Genomic DNA, 22,502 nt, shown 5'->3' with positions numbered 1-22,502 from the left:
CTAGCACAGCCTGAGTCACATGCCCAGGGTGGGAAGCCAGTCTGGCTGCTTCTTTTCTAACCATCAAACACCAAAGGTCTTATTTTGATTGCTCCCAGGGATCTCAGACTCTCACAACAGAAAAAGTCTGATAACTTCTCTTGCAAGAGATAGCAAGGTGGTTACTTTCTATGCCAAGAAGATAATTTACACTCCTGGGGTGAACAAAGGAACATCTATTACTAGAGCAACAAAAAAGAAAAAACACACATTTTTAATCTCTGCTGTATCATATTAAGGAAGTTGGCGTTTATTCAACGTGTAGGTATTTAGTTAGCCATTTAAAAGTTTTAGGTGCAAGAGTCACAAGATGAGTTTGGCAGCAGTGAAGAAGACAGAATACAAGGAAAAGAAACCAGAGACGGGAGGCCCAGTTAAGGTACAACTGCAACAGTCCAGGCAGAGATGACAAAGACCTGAAATAAGGCAATTGCCAGGGACGTAGAGAGAAGAGGACAGATGTGAAAACCATTCAGCAGGTAGAATGGACAGGATCAGTGATTGGTTTGAGGTTGGGTTAGAGAAGAATCCAGAATGACTGCTGGATTTCTAGCCTGGGTGGCAGAGTGGATGATGTACAGCTAAATGACACAGCAACACAGGAGGAGGAGTAGACTTGGATGACAGTGTAGATTATGAGCTTAGTTTGGGGGCACGTTGAGTTTGAAAGTCTGTGAAACATTCAAGTGGCAATACTTGGTTGACATGAAGAGTATAGTGGATTTGGAGCTAAAGGGAGAGCAAGACTGGACAAGTGACTTTGAGAATCACCAGGATATATGTGGTAGTAAAAGCCATGGGGAGGAGAGCTGAGGATGGAACAGTGAGGGACACCAACATTTACCAGCAGAGGGGGGATTGGAGACAGCAAGGGGTTCTGAGAACCAGCCATTTAAGAAGCAGAAAGTGATAGCACAGAAGATCAGAGAGAAGAGCTTCAAGAAGGAGGAGGTGGGGCTTCCCTGGTGGCACAGTGGTTAAGAATCCGCCTGCCAATGCATGGGATACGGGTTTGAGCTCTGGTCCGGGAAGATCTCACATGCCGCGGAGCAACTAAGCCCGTGCACCACAACTACTGAGCCTGCGCTCTAGAGCCTGTGAGCTACAACTGTTGAGCCCAGGTGTCACAACTACTGAAACCTGTACGCTTAGAGCCTGTGCTCCTCAACAAGAGAAGCCACTGCAATGAGAAGCCCGTGCACCACAACAAAGAGTAGCCCCCGCTTGCCACAACTAGAGAAAGCCAGCCTGCAGCAACAAAGACCCAATGCAGCCAAAAATAAATAAATAAATACAAAGAAGGAGGAAGTGGTCAGTTGTGCTGATGGCAGCAGAGAGGCCTGAAAAGTATCAAGTGGATTTGGCAATTACCAAATGGTGAACTTGGTGAAAGCAGTGTCAGTTGAGTGGGGTGTAAAGAAGTCAGTTTTTTTTTTTTTTTTTTGCGGTATGCGGGCCTCTCACTGTTGTGGCCTCTCCCATTGCTGAGCACAGGCTCCGGACGCACAGGCTCTGTGGCCATGGCTCACGGGCCCAGCTGCTCCATGGCACGTGGGATCTTCCCAGACTGGGGCACGAACCCGTGTCCCCTGCCATCGGCAGGCGGACTCTCAACCACTGCGCCACCAGGGAAGCCCAAGAAGTCAGTTTTTAAATGTAGAGTGAAGTCAAAGAGTGAGAGAATGTGTCAGATGTCTCCCCTTTGTCCGTCCAGATCCACACTCTACCCTTCACCACTGTGTTCTTTGTCCCAGATATACAGTAACATCAATATGTTCCCTTGACTGTTGAGTTTGACCAATGGTGAGCCTTGGGAGGAGATTGAAGGGAAGAAGGAGAGTGAGGTGGGGATATATATTCACCCAACTCCCTCCCTACGGGGTCTGCTGCATTCACTCAACCATAGTTCATAGCCTTCTCCAGCTGGGTTCAGGTAACCACTCCCTCCTGCCTCCTCTCAGGCCTCAGAGTGGTAATAGCTCTGCTTTACTGGTCTTAGGGTTTTCTACCACCCCTTGTGTTTCTCTACATCCTGCTCACACCTTTGTAAATAGTCCTTTATTAAACCTTCCTCAAATTATCCAAATTCGAGCACACCATTTGTGTTCTGCTGGAACCCTGAATGATGAGGGGGGAACCCTGGCTGGGAAGAGTAGAAAGATAGAAATATGCAAAGACAAGGGAGGTTTTGTCACAGGATTTATTTTTTAAGGGTTAGAGAGCTTTGGATATACTGACAAGCTCATGGAGTTTTAACAGCCAGGGCCTATTTCAAAGGTGTGATCTGAGAGGAAGGAAGAAATAGGCAGAGAGCTCTTTGCTAGCCTCTGGAGTTGACGACAGTACAAGTGGCCTCACCGGTGTTGCTCGAGACATTCTGGATCCTGTGTTTCCAGTTTGACCAAGAACAGTCCATTTGACAGGTTTGCCCATGGTTGTGCTGGCAAGTGTTGGTCTGAGCAATGAGCTGATAGAAAAGTAGACACAAAGGCTAAAGAAGGAAAATGAACAAAGATCGGGACCTCAGCAAACCCAGGCACCCCTCATTGCACCAAGGCAGTCAGACAACGAACAAAGTTGTTGGTGTTTTGTAAATTTTGCCAGGCTCTGCGTGACCCAGCCTTGCTTACCTTGCCAGTCTCCACTTTCGTGTCTTTTGCAGGTCGCTGATTCCATCTCTGCCCCGAGGGCCTCCTTTCTCTTTCTCAAATAATAATAAGCCCTGTTCTGCACTTGAGCTTGAATTCTGACCTTTCCACTGCCTGCAACCTGTCACTCTCCCCAAGTCTCATCCTGGCTAACTCCTTCTCATGCTCAGAGCTCATCTTCAAGGCCGCTTCCTCAGCAGGCCGACCACCCCAGTTCAAACCCATCCCCTTGGTTCCTCCCCGTCAGGCAGCCCTGGACTCCTCTTCCAAAGCAGTCGCCACATCTTAAAATTTATGGAGGTGGAGAATTTTATTCAGAAAGTCAACTAGATTTTATTACAAGCCTTTTTTTTTTTTTAATTAATTAATTTATTTTTTGGCTGTTGGGTCTTTGTTGCTGCTCTCGGGCTTTCTCTAATTATGGCGAGCGGGGGCTCCTCTTCGTTGCGGTACGCAGGCTTCTCATTGCGGTGGCTTCTCCTGTTGTGGAGCACGGGCTCTAGACGTGTTGGCTTCAGTAGTTGTGGCACGTGGGCTTCAGTAGTTGTGGCACGTGGGCTCAGTAGCTGTGGCTCACAGGCTCTAGAGAACAGGCTCAGTAGTTGTGGCACACGGGCTTAGTTCCTCCGTGGCATGTGGGATCTTCCTGGACCAGGGCTCGAACCCGTGTCCCCTGCATTAGCAGGTGGATTCTTAACCACTGTGCCACCAGGGAAGTCCCAGTTTTTGTTTGTTTTTACATCTAAGTCTTGAATTCATCTGGAATTTATTTTTGTATATTGTATAGGATGAGGCCTCTTTCACAGTCTAAACTTCTTAGCACTTTGCTGGACCCTCTTAAGCACTTCCTTTCACTCACTCATTCTTTCAATAAGCATTTAATGGCTAATGACCTCGTACTACACCCTTTATTGCACACAGAAAATAAAAGAGAATATCCTTATTGCAAAGGATAAAAAGAGAATAATGACTGAGCTACTAGGCCTTAGGACTAGAGAGGACCTCAGTATGTTTGGGGAAGCAGACTTGTGAATGGAAAAATGACAGCATAACAAGGTAACTGCTTTAGTGATGCAGGATGATTATAAACTAATGGAATTCGGGCAAAGAATGCATTTCTGTTCATTTGAGTCTTGCACTGTTTGTAACATATGTCTTACCCACTGGAATCATTTAATAAATACTTTAACAATTAACCTGAGTGTAAATTTTTTAAACTTTCACTTTTCTCCAAAGTTCCAAATACGTGTTCAGTTACTTCCTATATTTCTCCACCAGGATGTCCCATAAGCATTTCCAACTCAGATGTCTTAAATTCTTTACACCAAAACCTGGTCCTCCTTTACTCTTTGCCTCAGTTGTCTGAGATGGAAAGCTCAGAATCATTCTCAATGCCACCCTCTACCTAACCCTACATCCATCTGGTCACCAAGTCCTGTCTAGTCTAGGTCATAAATACTACGTGATCCATTTTCTTATTCCCACCGTCTTGGGTCAAGCCTTCATTATCAATTCCCTGAATTGGTAAAAAAAAAAAAAAAAAAAAAAAATTCCAATAGATCACTCTGCCTCTTCTCTTTTTTCTCTACAATCTTCTAACTGCCACCACAGTGTTATTTCTGAAACAAATCTGAATCTATCGCTCCCTTGCTTGAAACCCTTTTGTGTTACCAAATATTTTTAGGATAAAATTCCAAATTTTTGACAGGGCCCAATAGGACTGCCTCTCTCTGGCTATAGACAAATCTATCTCAGACAAATAATCTAAAATATGGAAAAAGTTATATATGTAAAACCACTCATTGTATACTATATAAGTTTTCTATTGCTACTGTAACAAACTACTGCAAACTTAGAATTTAGTGCCTTAAAACAACACAAAGGAAAGATGGGAAGATCCCTGGACTTTGTAACTCTGGATTTATTTTTGTGTAGATGAATAACCTCTATCTGCTTAAGTCATGGTCCATTGGGTTTTCTATTATTTGCTGCCAAATGCAACTCTAATTTATAAAAGTACTTCTATAATTAAAATAAAGAAAAAATCATCTGATTCTAAGTTACATTTCCCCAATTCCTTCTAATCCCTTTAAATACTCACTTCTTTCTCTGTCTAGCAAACACCTACTCATCCTTCAAAGCCCAGCTCAAATGTTGCACCTGTACAAAGTCTTTCCCAAGCTTTCCCTCAAACAGATTAATCATCATTGTCCCTGTGGCATTTTGTCCATGCTTCTATGATAGCACTTTTACGCTACATTCTTCTATTTTCTTGACTGTCTCCTCTACTGAACTACAAGTACCATATGAGACACCAGAGGGTTGAAACCATGTTTTTTTTTTTTTTTTTCAGGGAAACCATGTTTTATATTTGTTTCCTTCAAGGCTGACTTAGCACTCAGTATATAGTAGGTACACAATAAATATTTTATGAGTAAGTAGACAAAAGAGTAGAAAACAATGTCTATATGTTTAAACCAAATATCATCCTCTCTTTTCTAGGTTAACACTTGTCCTCTCTCCACTTCTGTTCATTTGTTTATTTGTTTTAATTGGTAAAAGAATAGTTGAGGAGTTGGAAGTTAGGGAATGGGTAGTAGTACTCAGATCATTTTAATCAAGATGGGAGTAAGGGAATTTGAAGACATTTGACTGAAAGTAGGAAGAAAGTGGAGAAGTACAGGAAGAAATTGAGGGCAGAAATTCAGAATTAAGAATGAGAATCCCTCAGTCACAACTATCCTAAATCATGATCTGTCATGGCCCAAAGCAGTGTGGTTTTCGCACACCTGGCCTGAACTCACAGGGCTAAGGGTTTATTTCCCAGCTCTGTACGCCGCTTAGCTGGATGTGGAGGTAGGTCATTTACACCCACCTTCCTCTGACCCAGCTTCTTCCTCTGAGAAGGATAACTAGAAATATCTGCCCACTAGCTCACAGAATTGTAGTGAAGATCAAAGAGGGTCAGACTTACACATAAGATTTGCTATGACTCCCATTGCAGATGTGAATCATGCAGCTCTATTATATGTAGGAGAAAATAAATGTTTGGTGAATAATTGAACGAATGAATAAATAAGCCCAGTTTGCTGATGATCTTATTTAAATCCAAGACTAAATGCAGGCATGACTTCATCTTTAAGGTTTATATAAAATATAACCAACATATATGACATCATCATTACAAAGAAAACTCTCTTCCCCATTAAGTCACTGATGCTTAGACCTTCTTTATATGGGACAACATTTTTTATTCCATCATTTGAGATATGGCTTGAAATGCACCAGACCTGAGAAAGGTAACAGTGAGACTTACATTACACTAAGGAATATATCACTATTTTCCTTTTTTAAAAAGCATGTTCTAATAGGGACTAAGGGGAAAATGAGTTTCTTTTGTTTTTCTTTGAATTTTAAATGGAATGTAGTGTGCTTTTTTTTGTCTGTACTGCTAAAGGAGAGAAAACTGTGTGATCTAGAAGCCAGACACCTACCACTCTGGTAGGTTATAAAAGGGGTCCTTCTCTATTTCCTCCGTTTTCCTGCCCTTGAAATTTTGGACCTCCTGCTTGATTTAACCTGACAGATAGCTATAATATTGATCTGAAGTTGAAAACAAAAAGTAAAGACAACATAAAGCCTAATTTATATATATCTGTGTATATATAGATATAGGTATTTCTAATTTGGAAGAACACTAGAGTCAATCACAGGGGAATTTTATTGATTTATCCCCACATACCAAATGCTCACTGATCTGCTCTTGCTATGATCAAAAGAGTCATCACAAACACCATAATAAAAAAAATCCACATGAAGAATCGGTCTATGACTTTTGCAACCTTTTTCCATTCGCTGCCCTTGGAATTGGTGGCCTTATGGTCTTTGAGGCATTTGGCAATGTATTCGATATTCCTCGTCAGCACTTTGTACCGTGCACAGTAACTGTCAACATCCTGCGGGTTTTCACCCTGGTACCTCAAGTCATTCTTTAAGAGTTTGTTCATTTCCTTCTTTCTGGGAAGGTCTTTATTTCTGGTCGTCTTCAGATTAGCCTCTGGAAGGTTGCCATAAACCTTCGTGAGGTGGTCCTCCTCCCTGTCTTGGCGGGGTCTAAGGCAGCTCTCACCCACGTCGTAGACAAACAAGATCCTAGACATGTATTTCAGGATGACGACCCTGGCCCAGTGTGGCACTGGCCGGGCCTCAGCCCCGCAGAAGTGGATATTCATCACCATAATGGTCAAGGCAGTGGAGGCTGTGATCAAGGCCATTGTGGCTATGTAGTATTTGCCTGGAAAATAACAACAACCAAGTTAGCTTAAAACTGTCCTTGTGTTTGGCTCAAAAAGAAACAAACACCTTTTCTAAGGAAGCTGTATACACTGATGGTTACTATTATAGACTTTTGAATAAAAGTGGGTTCAAATCCCAGCTCTGTCATCACTAGACTTGTGACCTAGAGCAAGTTATATAATTCTGGTAAGCCTCAGCTTCCTTCTTAATAAAATGACTATAATATTAGTATCTAACTCATAGGACTATGACGAGGCTTAACTGAGAAAATACAGGAAAAGTTTTCAGCACTGTCCCTTGCCCTGAGTTAAAAGGTTTGTAAATTTTTGCTGAGGTCATGTTGTGAAAAACTTCCACTTTCAACGAACAAATAAGTAAACAATGAATGATCTTGGTCCGTTCTCAGAATTGTCTTTGGACCTTGTTAATATGAAAGCTCATTACCATTGGGGAAGAAAGGAGACACTGCGTCACTCTCAGTCTTTAACATGTGATTGCGTAAAGCAAATATTCATGAAAAAGGAAAATTAGGGAAGGAAACAATAAAGATGAGGGTACAAATTTCTGAAATGTAGAACAAAGAACCTAGACGTTGAACAAAACCAAAAGCAAGCTTTTTGAAAAGTGTAATAAAATTGATAAACCTTTGATGAGGCCACTGATGGAATAGAGGTGGGAGAAAGAAAGAAAAAGAGATGCAAAAGAAAAAAATAAGAGAATAGAAATTTAGAAAACAATAAAATAATATTACAAATAGCTGTATGATAATACATTTGAAAACCTAGATGAAATTTCTGCGAATATATAAGATGTCAAATTTAGTGTAAGAAGAAAGAACACTTAAATAGAAATAGGAATTAACCAAATACCTCTACCCACCCACCTTCCGAAAAGCTCTAGAGCCAAAAGGTTTTACAGGTGAGTTTCATCGTATTTTTAAGGAACAGATAACTCATATCTTATGCAAGTTGTTCCAAAAATAGAAAAGAGGGAAAACTGCCTAGAAAATCTCATTTTATGAAGTAAATTCAGGCTTGGTTCCAAAAGTAGCAAGAAAGGAAATATTAAGGCCATTTTATTCATGGACACATTTGAGAAAGTCCTATAAAAATCATTGGCTAACTAAATACTAGAGTGTCTTTAATTGATAATTCATCATGATAAAGAAGAGTTTAGTTCAACATCAGAAAACTGTAATATAATTCACTAACTTAATGGAGGAAAAGAAAAAAACTCACACGATCATCTTAACAGATGAAGACAATGCATTTGATAATGATTATCATCTGTTTATTATTTGTTAAAAGCTCTGAGTAAACTAAAAATAAATGGAATCTTTCATAACATTGTCAAGGCTGTGGGCCAAAAGCCTGGATCAAATGCTACACTTGATGCAGGAAACTTCAACACACTTCTATGGGATTGTAACTCTATTTCATAGGTGCTACAATAACAAATTGTGACAATTAATAAAGTTCTCAAGATCTGTGTACACCCTTCCAAAAAAGATACATTTCATATTATCACAGAAACAGAAGAAGTAATGCTTGTAAAATTCTTGAGACATGTTCTGAGACATCTTTCTTTAGAAATTGATCCAGCTTGCTTTTGAACCTTACTGCTAAAGAAGAGAGAGGGATCTGTCAACTGATCTTGCCTCAAACAGGGCTATTATTAGATGTTGTCACTGTCAATCATTTCTGCCTCAGGAGAGGTGATAAAAGTACCAATAAACGTCTTCCTCTTTATTAGTGGTGGTGAGAAAGGAGAGAACCTTCTGTGTCTATTTCTCAAAAAGGTGTACATGAGTCTGTGTGTGGGGTGTGGGGTGGGGAGGTGTTGCTGGGAGAGACGTAACAAGGAAGAGATCTCCAAACAGAGAAACCAATGTAGTAACGTCTAAATACTGGGTAATACTGGATACAGGAGAGGGTAAAAGGGCAGTACGATACCCCTTTTATATTGCTTTCTAAGTCTCCTGGTGTTCTGAAATTTCTCCTCATTGATTACATTAAAGAACTAAAAATTAGGTCTAGCTTCTGATTCTCATAAGCATCTATTACAACAGCAAGTCATCGAGATAGACGTATTGATCTGGGTATTATCCTTGGTGGCAGGAAGTAGGTATTAAAGGTGTTAGGAAGGATCTCAGAACAAGGGAGGTAAAGGAAAGGGGAAGCAGGGATGGCAGCCACAGTCTACACTCCTTCCCTTAGAGGGACATTTCATTATTGCAAAATTTTGAAAATGTGTTCTACTAAAGAATCACCTCAGATTCCCAAATCTTGCCCAAGATTACTTAAAAAGAAAAACAACCTCTTTGGGTGTAGGAACCTGCATTTTTAACAAGCTCTCCCACACCTACTATACCCAGTAAAGGTTGAGAATTATTCTATCAAGGGTAGACGGCAGGCTTAAAAATCCAGCTCATCATTTCCAACACGTTTATCACTCTTCCCAAGAAGAAATCCCTTGTAACGTGATGATAATAGTCACTTTTCTCTCAGTCCTCACCATACGCCAGGCTCTGTGTTAAGCAGTGGCACAATGAGGTAGCAATTACACAAATTTTGCTGATGATGAAGTAGAGACTCAAAAACTAAGTAACTGTCTTAAGGCTGATCAAAGAATGAGTGGTGAAGTCAGAGTTCAAACGCAGATTTCTTTGACTTCAAAATCAGGGTCTTAATCTATAAGCCAGTGGTTATTAGACTTGAACAAAAAGCTCATCGAAATCACCTAGAAAGCTTTTAAAAACATTTTGCCAGGCTTTACGGCCAGAGTTTCTAATTAAGTAGATCTAGGGTGGGCCCAGAGAATTTGCATTTCTAAAATGATGCTTATGCTGTGGGTCCAAAGACCATACTGTGAGAACCACTGCTCTAAACCATATTGTTCTCATTCCTCTTTTGGGTGAACCTGGAGACAACAAGACCAGCTTTGTTTCCAACAGCCACATCTCTTTTCAAAGATGCCAATTGAAGACACCAAATGAAGTATGTGACAGCCTGTGTTGAGTCTGAAGTTGACCTCATTGTTAGGAGTTTAAAGATACAGATACAACCCCAGTTACCACAGTGCTGACTCAAAGTGTAAGACACTTGAACTCACCTATCAGAGGGACATTTTCTGAGGCTGGCATGATCTCTGCCACCATGAGCTGAAATACAGTCATGGCCAACAGTATGGTCACTCCCAGGGAGACCTTTTCCCCAGAGGCTGCTGGGAGATAAAAACTCAAGGGAGCCAGAAAAGATATGAGGACACATGGGATGAGGAGGTTGACGATATAGAAAGAGGACCGCCTCTTTAGAAGGAGAGTGAATGTCACATCCGGGTAAGGCTCAGAGCAGCAGCCATAGGAGATCACATTCTTCACAGCAGGCATGCCATGCACTTCCCACTCTACATCTTCGATGAAGTCTGAGAGGTCTCCGCTGTCCAGGGCGTTGAATATATCCACCTGATTGCCATTGTAGGTCCAGGAACCAAAGGTCAGGTTGCACTGCTGGTTATCAAAGGGGAAGTAGGTGACATCCACCACACAGGAGCTTTTGGTGATGGCTGGTGCATCCCAGGTGATCAGCCCATCATACCGCAGGACCACGTTGGTGTTCACAGGCTCAGAAGATTCATCATCAGCCCTGGAGGTCAGAGGAGGAAGATGAGAGCTGCTCGCCAGGACAACTCACCGAACTCCTTACCCCCGATAGCTCAGCGCCCTGTGCCCATCACTTCAGTGTCTTGGTAGTGGATCACCATTCCTGTCACCCTGGCTTGAAAGTCTGGAATCAACTCTAATTTGCCCTCTTCTCCATTTCCTGTGAATAGTTAGGGCCGAGTTCTCTTGGATTCTTTCTTTAAAGCATCTCTGCTTTACGTCCCTTCCTCTCCATTCCCAGTGCCACTCTCTTGGTCCAGGTATAATGATTCAGACACCCAGACAAAAAGTAAACGAGGCTAAAATCTAACAGGGGGCTCTGCTTACCTGATTTTGTTAACTGTGGGCACAAGAATATTAAAGTAACTTTTTGTTGCTGTTGAAAGAGTTGTACATGTTTACAGTAGAACATTTGAAAAACACAGAGAAAAGATTATTCACCCATAATCTAAGAGATAATAATTTATTCTAGATATAATTTCTTTTTGCTTTATCAACATTTATGCCTTACATCTTGGGGGTACAGAATTTCTGTTTCACTTTGGGGAATGACTCTTTCTCCATGACCATTGTAAGGCAGATGAAACAATGATCAAGGTTCCTCAGCCACCCTTGGCCAGCGGCTGGCTGTGTGACCTGAGCTAGGTCCAAGTGATTCACTCTCCCTGCAGTTTAGATCTTAAGCAGAGTGACCCAAAGACCAAAAAGACTCACACTGGTGATGGCTCCCTATAAAAGTCAATTAATTATTATTATTTTGTTTAAAAAAATCTCAATATTCCCCACTGTCTTGAACTGTAGAGTAGTCCTGGTTTGTCCTTTCCAAGACCTGGTCATTGATTTTTTTTCCTTTAATTCAGTGAGCTGTACGATATCCTTCCAACAGATTCCCTTTGTCACAAGGTAGACAAAGTCAGTTTCTAATGCTTACAGCCTTAACTGATATGTTTCTGTTAATATTTTAATGCACATTTTCCCAAGTGTTCCTTATGATTTTTTCCCTACAAAATATATTATGGCTAAATGTAATGTGGTTTGCTGAATTAGATTCTTACAGAAAAAGTACATTAGTGGAAAAACTGGTGAAGTCCAAATAGTCTGTAGTTTAGTTAATAGTATTGTATTAGTCTTGACAAATGTACTATGGTTACATAGATGTAACATTAAGGGAAACTGGGTGAAGAATAAACAAGAACTCTGTACCATCTTTGCAACTTTTCTGTAAAATAATCTCAAAATAAAAAAGTTAATTTACAAAATAACATTGAGACAATTTAAAAACATTTATGATCATCTGTTCATATTCTTTTGCAACTTTATTTTTGTGGCTAAATGGTATTCAATTACATTCCATTATAGAGATGTGCCATAGTTATTTAACCAATTCACCTATTTTCAACATTATGGTTGTTTCCAGTTTTTACATTTACAAGCAATACCGCAGTGAACATCTCTGTAGTCAAATTGTTGTGTTTATCCACTGACTCTTTCCTTAGGTTAAATTGCTAGAAGAGGGTGTGTTAGATCAAAGAACTGGCATGTTTTAAAAGTTTTTTTCCTACTTATTAAAATTTAGGTACCACAATGTTAACTGTAATGGTCTGATTGGGTCCACTCTAATCAGAGCATTACAGCTGAATTGTGGCACTCGATTTTTAATGGAGGTCTAGAGAGGGGATCTTTAACGTGGTCTTGTGAAGAGAACAAAATGAATATTTTGAAAATGCCTGAACCTACCCTCTGTAACAATGAGAAATATATATAGTTAGCTATACGAGAAGTGAGAACTGGAGGATGGGAACTCACCCATCCTACCTTCCTTGGTGTAAGAGATCTCGGGGTCAGAGAGAATCTATCTGGAGCTAGAATAATTGTATTAGTCATGGTCCCTGCAGAAAGTGGATGACCCACTCAAATTAGATAATTTGAGGAGTGTTTAATGCAGGGACTATTTACAAAGGTATGGATAAGGTGTAGGGCAACCACTCCAGGGCTAGTAACAGCAGAGCTATTACCATTCCTGGGCCCAAAGAGGTGAAGGGAAGGTGCAGTTACCAACACCTGGAAGGAAAGACTTGCTTGAGAGGGTCACCATGACAGGAGCTATACCTTTCTGTCAAGGGACACAGCAAGCCAAAGATAATAACTCTATAGGAAGAGAGCAAGGGAATACATGCCCTAACCTCACTCCCTTTTCTCCCTCCAATTGCTCACTGGTGCTTCTCATTGACCCAACCCAACCAGAAGCCAGAGGGCAAAGGAGCCCACTGTCTGAAAACATCACCCCAGCTACTCAGGAGGAGTTTAAAGACATTACTATTTAATTACTTCATGACCAATATCTTGTTTTATCTCCCTGGTTTCTCTGATCACATCTTTTTACAGCTCAGCACTTGCACTGGTTTCCTATGGCTGACCAAATACTTCCAAACCTCCTAAGTTCAGTGTCCTAGACGTTCCATGATCTACTCCCATCCCACTCTGTAGCCTCACACTGGTCTCTGATGTCTCCCACTGGTCTCCTTCACTCGCACACCACCAATCAAGGCTGAAACCCTAACAGATCCTGTGATTGTCTCTCCTTTACTCAAACTCTTTCTTCTATCTATAATACCCGCCCCACTTTCTGCAAATATAAATCTAATACATCCTTCAAGACAGCTCAGATGCCTACCCCTCTGAGAAGCCCCGCCTGCCCCTCCAGTCTGATGAAATCCCTTCACCTTTGAAGGGCTCTGGTACTTTATTTCTGTGTTATGAGGGGCTTACATTTTACATACATTTCTTATTGGACTGTTCATTGAGGTCAGAGACTGAGTCTTAAAATCCTAACCCCTCAACACATGACTGAATGCCTTGCGCAGAAGAAGGATTTAACAAAGAAAGGTAAGTGGGTTGATTGGATCAATATGGCTCATTCTCCTTTAGAAAGTAGCAACGACATCACAGAAATATCACAGAGAGATTTGGGTTAAAATCTTGGTCAGTTGCTGTAACCTTGAGCAAGTAACATTTCTGTCACCCACCTGTAAAAGTAGAGGCTATAATACCTTAAGGTTTCTTTTTAAATGTGATATTAAGTAAATAATTAATCTATTAATTTCTTATTGCTGCTGTAAAAAATTACCACAAACCAAGTGTCTTAAAATAATACAAATTTAGCATCTCTACAGTTGTAGAGGTCAAAAATCCGAAAATCAAGGTTTAGGCAGGGCTGCGTTCTTTCTAGAGGCTCTAAAGGAGAGTCCATTTCCTTGCCTTTTCCAGCTTCTAGAGGCTGCCTGCATTCTTCGGTTTAGGACTCCTTCCTTCCATCACTCTGATATCTGCTTCCTTTGTGGCATCTGACTCTCCCACCTCTCTCTCTTATAAGGACTTGTAAGGTTGTTTCCATTGGCCCCAGCAGGGTAATCTCCTCTCAAATCCTTAATTTAATCACACCTGCAAAGTCCCTTTTGCCATGTAAGGTGACATATTCACAGACTTCAGGGATTGAGATGGAGACACTCTGGGGGCAATTATTTTGTCTACCACACTATGTAGAGCCCCAATTCACTGCCTGACACACAGTAAGTGTCCAATACATATGAGTTTCTTCTCTTTCCCTTCCCTCTGTTTCTAACTGTGTTCTATTTTCCCAACTAGAAAATGAAAAAAATTACAGGGACAAAATTTCAAAATGGAGGTCGAGAGGGCAGTGTTCAATAATATGACCCTAAGAGATAAATTGTTTTCCTCTTACCTTCCCTTTCCTCCAACCCTTAGTGCCCTTCACGCAGTCCCTTCTCCCCTGATCAAAGACTGAGCTGACTTCAGCTTCGCACTTGAGCAGAAAGACCTTTCCCAGCAGGGGCTGTAAGAAGCAAGATCTCCAGAACTGGAGAAGTGTGGGCTGGTGAAGGAGAGAACAGTGAGAATCAGCCAGTTTTTCTGGTACCAGACAGTGCCTGGAACCTCGACATAAGCTTGTCTCCTTACTCAGTCCCACAATCCACCCTTTTTCCTATCTCCAGTCTCTCCGTCTTTCGTGTGTCCCCCTTATCTTCCCTTCCACGTCAAAAAGAAGTCCCTCTCGGGCTCCCCTGGTGGCGCAGTGGTTAAGAATCCGCCTGCCAATGTAGGGGATACGGGTTCGAGCCCTGGTCCAGGAAGGTCCCACATGCCACGGAGCAATTAAGCCTGTGTGCCACAACTACTGAGCTTGCTCTCTAGAGCCTGCGAGCCACAACTACTGAAGCCTGTGCGCCTAGAGCCCGTGCTCTGCAACAAGAGAAGCCACCGCAATGAAAAGCCCACGCACCACAATGAAGACCCAACGCAGCCAAAAATAAATAAATTAATAAAAAAAAAAAAAAAAAAAGAGGTCCCTCTCTTTCTTTTCAAGGCTAACTTCTCTTCTTGTACTGTGACTTCTTTCCTTCCAAGTCTCTTTCAGGATTTCGCCTCTCTTGGTCTCTCTTATTCTCTCTGGCTCCTCTAATCCCCTCCCAGCTCTGTTCCCAAGTCTCCCTACCAACTTCCCTTCCTCCCAGGCCCCTCCCACCTCTCTCCTCTCTGCACACCGCTCTCAAGAGTAATTGGTGCCTGCTGCTTTCACTTCCCCGTCTTGCTTGTATTCTTGCAATTTGGCTTCTTCCCAGCTTTCAAAGTGTGCTCTTTCAAAGGTCACTCATGACTTGCAAATGGGCAAATCTAAAGACTCTTCTAAGAGTCTGTCAACCCTTCCCAAGCACTTCACTTTGAGTTGTTCCTAGACATCGTTTCTTCCTTTGGTTTCTATGAGGCAATTCTCTCAGTTCTCCTTCTACCCCTTTAACCATTTCTTCTGAATGTTCTCTGTAAATTTCTTCAGTGAAGAAATTCTCCAACTTTATCCTCAGCCATTTTCTTTCCCTCCTTGAGCAGTTCTATAAGGGCTTAAAGGGCTTTTTTTTTTTTTTTTCGATACACGGGCCTCTCGCTGTTGTGGCCTCTCCCATTGCGGAGCACAGGCTCCGGACGCGCAGGCTCAGCCGCCATGGCTCACAGGCCCAGCCGCTCCGCAGCATGTGGGATCTTCCCGGACCAGGGCACGAACCCGTGTCCCCTGCATCGGCAGGCGGACTCTCAACCACTGCGCCACCAGGGAAGCCCTAAAGGGCTTTTGATAGCTCTAGCCGTGACCTTCTTTCCAGGCTGAAAACTTGCCTTTGCAATCTCTTTGTTGGTTGTCTCCTCTGTTCCTTTGGTCTCCCAAACTGAACAGGTCTCACACCAAACTCATCATCTTTTTCTCCAAACCTGTTCCTCTTCTGCCTCCTTTATTTCCAATGTCATCTTTTTTTTCTTTTTAAGCCACTTTATTGATGTATGATTGGCATACAATAAATTGCATACATTTAAGGTATACAATCTCATAAAATTTGACATATGTATATCCAATCTCATCTTACAGTTTTTCCATCCTTTCAATTCTCTAAGCTACTTAAGCAGAACTTAAAGCTAAATTGTAGACAAATCTTTCTGAGCACAACAGGGTACCCAATTTCTCACTAGGTCTAAAATCCAAGTATTAAACCGTTCCATTAAAATCCAACCATTAAAACTCCCTCATAATAAACACACTTCTGAAATTTCTGTAATCCACTCTTTACCTAACCTAAAAATGTCAGGAATCCTTGCACCCTCTTATACTAACCATTATATTGGCCATATACCTATACTAAACAACCCCACCAGAACTTTATTCCTTTACTGACTTGGTAACAGCCAATATCTGCTTGAGTCATTATATTGTGAAAGAGCTCACTACCTCTTGGGAAAATTCATTATTCAAATTATTAGTTTTTTTTTAAATTGCATTAAAATGCAATTAAAAAACCCTTTAACTTCTACTCAGTGTTTTGGGTTTTGTCCTCTGGAGGAATTTTCTCTTTTTTCTCTACCTTATTTTTCCTATGATTGCCTATGACAGCCATCAAGTCTTCCTAAGGACCTCTCTCTTCCAAACTAAGCATCAATAAATTCGACTGCTCCTCACATGAAATAGCTTCCAGGCCCAGGACCATCCTCATCAATCCTCAGCAAGTCTAACCCATGGATTCAGGCACCAATGGCGAATCTAGCTGTTAAGTATCTTCCTGCGCAAACTATCTTTATCACACATGACTGGATCACCTGCCTTATACCCCTCTTTATTCTCCCTACCACCACTCAGGAAGCCCATTTTGTGGTCTACAAGTTTCTGTACCAGTTTCTGAGAAGTATTTATATTATATCAGGGAGCAGAAGATTCTGCAGGTCCAGGGATTCAGGTAGAAGGACCAGGGTCAGGGTCCTTCCTGGGGACCCCAAAGGACTGGGGTCTCTCCTTTGCCTGGTCCTCTAACTCTCTTCTATTCTCATTTCAGTTGTTTAAAGGAATGCAAATGACATCCAACTATAAGTCCATTGAGGGTTTCCTCTGAATAGTAAAACTCTGATGTTACTGAGAAGGAGAACATACAGGAAAATAGAGGATCCAAAACAGAACTGTCCATGATAGGAGGGGAAAGAAGACTAAAGAGTCAATCCAGAGGAAAAGAAAAGAGTTGATGAATCAGTGTGGTGAAAAGGGTCTGTGTGTGAAAGAAAAGGGGATCAGAACTCACACTTCTCAAAGCCAGCGATCTCGGGAGGAAAGGACGGAGAACGGGGACAAAATTTACCAAAGACACAGCAGGCTTGTGTGAGCTCATGAGTGCATAGCTGGCTTCTCTGATAAAGGGGGACTGGGATAGGCTTAACTTAGGTCATGCCAACTCGGAAAGAAGTGTTTCAGTAAGGGCTGGGCACTGCTTCAGTCAATCAAAGCAGGAGGAAAAGGAGAACCAGCCTTCTGTTTTCCTCCAGGGAGAGTTTTGAACTTATAGAATGCTGTAAGTGTTCTATGTAAAGTGTATCCTCTGATTACTCTCCTGCACCCTGTGTGTGGGACGAGGTAATGGACATCCTGGCTCATTCTCTTGCCTGTTATGTACGTGTGTGTGTGTGTGTGTGTGTGTGTGTGTGTGTGTGTTGAGGGGGGTGTGAACCAGAGTACTAAAGCACCAGCACTTGGATGTGATCTTGCTTGGGAAGGGGTATGGAAGAGTTGCCATTCCAGAGTGGGGAATGGACAGCAGCATCAGGACTATGATTCATGAGGTCATGACCCTCGGACAAGCTCTCTGAGTAAGGACTGAGACTAAAATCCAGGCTGCAACCTACCAGTTGCTTCTTGAAGGGAAACACGTCCAGTAGAAGGCTGAGCTCTCTGGAGAGTCCCCCTGAGCTGCTCCTCATTCATATGGCTCTGCTCAGAGGAACCTTTCCCAGCCCTGAGAAACTTGAGTTCCAGAATAAAAAGAGAGAGGAGCCCCTTTGACAACAGGTGGAGCATCTGAACCTGAATTGAGACAGCTATCTGGTTCCTTCTCAAAGTGTGATCCGTGGAACAGCAGCAGTACGGTCTGGCGCTTATAGAAAGGCAGAGCGTCAGACTCTACCCCAGACCTACTGAATCAGAATGTGTATTTGAGCAAAACCTCCTCAGATGATTCGTGCACACTTTACAATTTGAGAAACTTAAACCTTACCTACCCACTCACCAAGGCCCCTTGCTCTCGGACCAGGAAAAGGCCAACTGGTGATCTTATGATCTAGTTCATCTTCCACTCCATACAAGGTCCAAATTCCATAGGCCAGCTTCTAGCAGGCCCATTCTGATTTAATCTTAATCGTATCATGTATTTTTGATACATGATCTTAGACAAGGGAGCACCACTGTTAAGGGTTGAATTGCATCTGTGAAGACTTCGTATGTTGAAATCCTAGCCCCTGGCACTTCAGAATGTGACCTAATTTGGAACAGGGTCATTGCAGATGTAATTAGTCTAGAAGAGGTCATACTGGTGTGGTGTAAACACCTAATTCAACAAGACTGGTGTCCTTATACAAGGGAAAATATGGACACAGACAACACACAGGGAGAACACCATGTGAAGAAGAAGGCAGAGATTGTGGGGATGCTTCTACAAGTCAAGAAACTGAAGATTGCCAGCAAACACCTGAGAAGCTAGGGGAGAGACAGGGAACAGAGTGTTCCTCACAGGCCTCAGAAGGAACCAACCTTACCAGTACCTTTATCTTTTTTTGTTTGTTTGTTTGTTTTGCGGTACGTGGGCCTCTCACTGTTGTGGCCTCACCCGTTGCAGAGTACAGGCTCCGGACGCGCAGGCTCAGCGGCCATGGCTCACGGGCCTAGCCGCTCCGCGGCATGTGGGATCTTCCCCGACCGGGGCACGAACCTGTGTCTCCTGCATCGGCAGGCGGACTCTCAACCACTGCGCCACCAGGGAAGCTCCAGTACCTTTATCTTGCACTTCTAGCGTCCAGAATTGTGAGACAATAAGTTTCTGTCATTTAAGCCACCCAGTATGTGGTACTTTGTTACAGTAGGCCTAGAAAACTAACACGGCTTCTAATACAGTTTCTCATCTGAAAAGGGGGCTGTAACTCTAAGATTTTATGATCTATTGTTTTATTATCTGAGGTTTTATGACCTTCACTTCAGGGACTAGGAACATGAATAGACTTAACCTCATGCAAGTTTTAAACATTCCTTTTCCATTATGTTTACATTCTGTTACATCAATAAATTCATTCCTGAGAAACTACTGACTTGCACTTACTTGTTATACAGGACAATATCTGGCCTCCACACCAGGTCGCTGGGGATCCTGATGGAGTCCAGTCCATCATACTGGTCTCGATCCCACGTGAGATACGCATCGTGCCAGATTTGGCGGATCCACAAATAGGCAGTCAGAATTTGATTTCTTTCATCCTGCACAATTAACCCAGATACAACTTTATCCCATCAACACCTCAACCGAATGCACTTGTCTCTAGAACACTCATCTTCAAAACAGGAATTCCAAGAGCACTAGTCTATTTCCAATAAGAAAGTGAGAATTTTTCCAGTCTATCCCCTTGATTGACTGCCAGGGAAATGTTTTTATCTGTGATTTAGTGTTCGGAATGTAAAGTGGACAAATATTTAAATCATCAGATCTCTGCATGGATCAACTGCCCAAATTTCTCTGAAAATAGATCAACCGATGATTCTTTTGAATGAAAAAGTCGGCAAACATCGATAATGTACCAAAGAAAAGTCTTTCAAGTTTCATAACTTCATGTAATTAAACACATATAAGCATTATATAAGGTAAGTCATCTTAAAACAACAGCTTTTGGGCTCCCCTGGTGGTGCAGTGGTTAAGAATCCACCTGCCAATGCAGGGGACACAGGTTCGAGTGCTGGTCCGGGAAGATCTCACATGCTGTGGAGCAACTAAGCCCGTGCGCCACAACTACTGAGCCTGTGCTTTAGAGCCCACGAGCCACAACTACTGAAGCCCGCGCGCCTAGAGCCCATGCTCCGCAACAAGAGAAGACACTGCAATGAGAAGCCTGTGCACCGCAACGAAGAGTAGCCCCCGCTCGCGGCAACTAGAGAAAACCCACGCTCACCAGCGAAGACCCAATGCAGCCAAAAATCAATTAATTAATTAATTTTTAAAAAACCCACCTTTTAAAAACTGGGGATAAAATTCACATTACATGAAACTCACCACTGTAACCATTTTAAAGTGTACAGTTCAGCGACTTTCAGTTTATTCACAATGTTGTGGAACCATCACCATTCTCTACTTCCAGAACATTTTGTCACCCCAAAAGAGGAAGCCTATGACCGTCAAGCAGTCTATCACTATTCCCCCATTATTCCCACAGCCCCTACTCTGCTTTCTGTCTCTATGGTTTTGCTGATTTTGCACATTTCATAGAGATGGAACATGTAATGTGTAACCAACTTTCTTTAGATGATCTAAGACTGTTAGTGTTAATGGCCGGGATTACATACTTTAGTGAAATTAATTTTGTAGAAAGCTTTCTTCCCCTGGAGTTCCCTTCTCCCATCAGCTTGCACACAGAGCTCTCTGTTCTCACTTTCTCTCAAATTCCCAGTTCAGACATTCCCTTTGGAAAGCACTGCTAGTTTCATTCTAAACATTTCAGAGTTACCACTATGTTACTCACCATATCCTTAATCTGAGAAAGTGTAATCTGGAGCGTGACATTCAGAACTTTATCTGTATCCTCTACTGGACGAAGAGCGTTGGAATAATCTTCAAAAATGTCATTAAACAACTTGTGAGCATATTTTCCATCTGCTGTTTCTCCAGCTGCTCAAAAGAGGGACCTGATCAACCTTCGGTGTCATGTATATTTCAAGGCAAAGAACAACAGTCCAAGGACTAGCGTTGGGGATAATCTAGCATCAGCTGGGGACAAGCTCTAGGTCGACAGGAGTTATTTTTCTGGCACACCTACAGGATTAGTATGAGTCAGTAAGAAGACGAAGTACTTCCTTGCAGTTAGAACATTAGTTCTTTTTCCTGGCCCACCCTAAAACCCAAAGAAGTGGCCCCAGATGAGTGACAATGGTTACACGCCCACCAGCCTCTTACCTCTCAGTCTGGAGGCAGCAAAGTAAATCCAGCAAAAGGAGATGCAGAAGTGGGGCCAGTTCATCTTTTCCCTAAGCCTCTGTAAATTCCCAGCCAGGCAGTGCGGTCTTCCAGTTCTCTCTGTGAATGGGAAGGGTCTGGTCACAAAGCACCTACTCTGCCACTGTCTCTGCACAGCAAAGAGCTCAGGCTTGCAGTGCACGGAGGGCCCTAGGTCCTGAGATCCCTCCCCAGTGGTAATCTGAGACTGGCAGCTCCAGTAGCTGAGAAGTCAGGAGCCCCAGGTGTGTGAGGTCAGGCAGTGCTGTTCTGGGGAGCCACCCTGGTTGAGCATCCCTAGCTACCTTCAGCAGGAATATCCAGACCAAACATTCAGGGGAAGAGAGATAGGAGTCTGACACTCCCTGAGATTCCACCTAAGCAGACCGGACACTTTCTATACCTGCAGGAAGAAGACTCAGGCGGGGACTAAGAAAAGCTGAACTGACCCAGCCATGGGACAGCCATCTGGAAAGGCCCTATGCACTTGGAGTGGCTTTTGAAGAGGGAAAGAGAAGCAGTTCCACAATCTCCGGAATAGACTGGCATTTGGGTTTCTTCTCTGCCTCTGCTTCTCACCACTCATTCAGTTGTCCCACTGAGCACAGATCTTGTATAGGAAGGTGTGTGTGTGTGTGTGTGTGTGTGTGTGTGTGTGTGTGTGTGTGTGTATGCAGGTGGATGGGGGGCAGAAGAGCATTCACTTGCTTCAGAAGCAGCGGCACTATGATTTGGATTAGCAGTGCAGGACCTAGGTTTGACTTCCAGCCCAAATCCTCCCTCACAATACAGAGCTTTCCTGAACTAGAAACTGGGAAAATAATATCCCCTGTCTCCCAGAGCTACTGGGATACTGTATAGAGAAGCACTTTGTAAATTGTAAAGCACTATGTAAATGTTAGTAATTTTCACCTCTGATCAGCTTTGCAGATACAGAATTTCTATATTTACCAAGTCACCCAGTGTTTACTAGCTCTTAAAAAAAAAAAGTTTCAAAGGCTAACCAAATCAGCATGAAAATGATTCATAACTGGTGATGAAATTACTAAGGATGCTTTGCATTTGAATGCTACTTCTTATAATTTCAGTCATTTCTCATATGTGATCTAATTTTGCTCACACAAAAGAATGTCAGTTTCCAGTTGCCAGAGCCTGTCCCTTCTCTTGCCTGGGGAAACTGCCTTGGGAAACCAAATTAAGATCATTCAGTTGCCTGGAATCAGAGCAAGGTAATTGGATAGCTGTACTTCATCAAGTTACAGCCTTCTGATGAGTCACCCTGTCCCTCTT

The 22,502-nt window shown here is 42.5% G+C and overlaps 1 protein-coding gene across 1 annotated transcript; it reads right to left on the bottom strand.

The window, feature by feature from the left end:
• Window positions 1-6,436: 6,436 nt before the first annotated feature.
• Window positions 6,437-21,237, bottom strand: CHRNA9 (cholinergic receptor nicotinic alpha 9 subunit; the record flags this gene model as incomplete). Its single annotated transcript, XM_079920142.1, has 5 exons — window positions 6,437-6,981; window positions 10,095-10,627; window positions 19,335-19,489; window positions 20,743-20,888; window positions 21,174-21,237. The coding sequence occupies 5 exons, from the start codon at window positions 21,235-21,237 to the stop codon at window positions 6,437-6,439; spliced, it is 1,443 nt and encodes a 480-aa protein (XP_079776268.1).
• Between the last annotated feature and the right edge of the window lie 1,265 nt (window positions 21,238-22,502).

Source organism: Stenella coeruleoalba, assembly GCF_951394435.1.
Source record: "Stenella coeruleoalba genome assembly, chromosome: 4".
NCBI classification, from domain to species: domain Eukaryota; kingdom Metazoa; phylum Chordata; class Mammalia; order Artiodactyla; family Delphinidae; genus Stenella; species Stenella coeruleoalba.
This window is presented reverse-complemented; position numbering and strand designations above follow the sequence as displayed.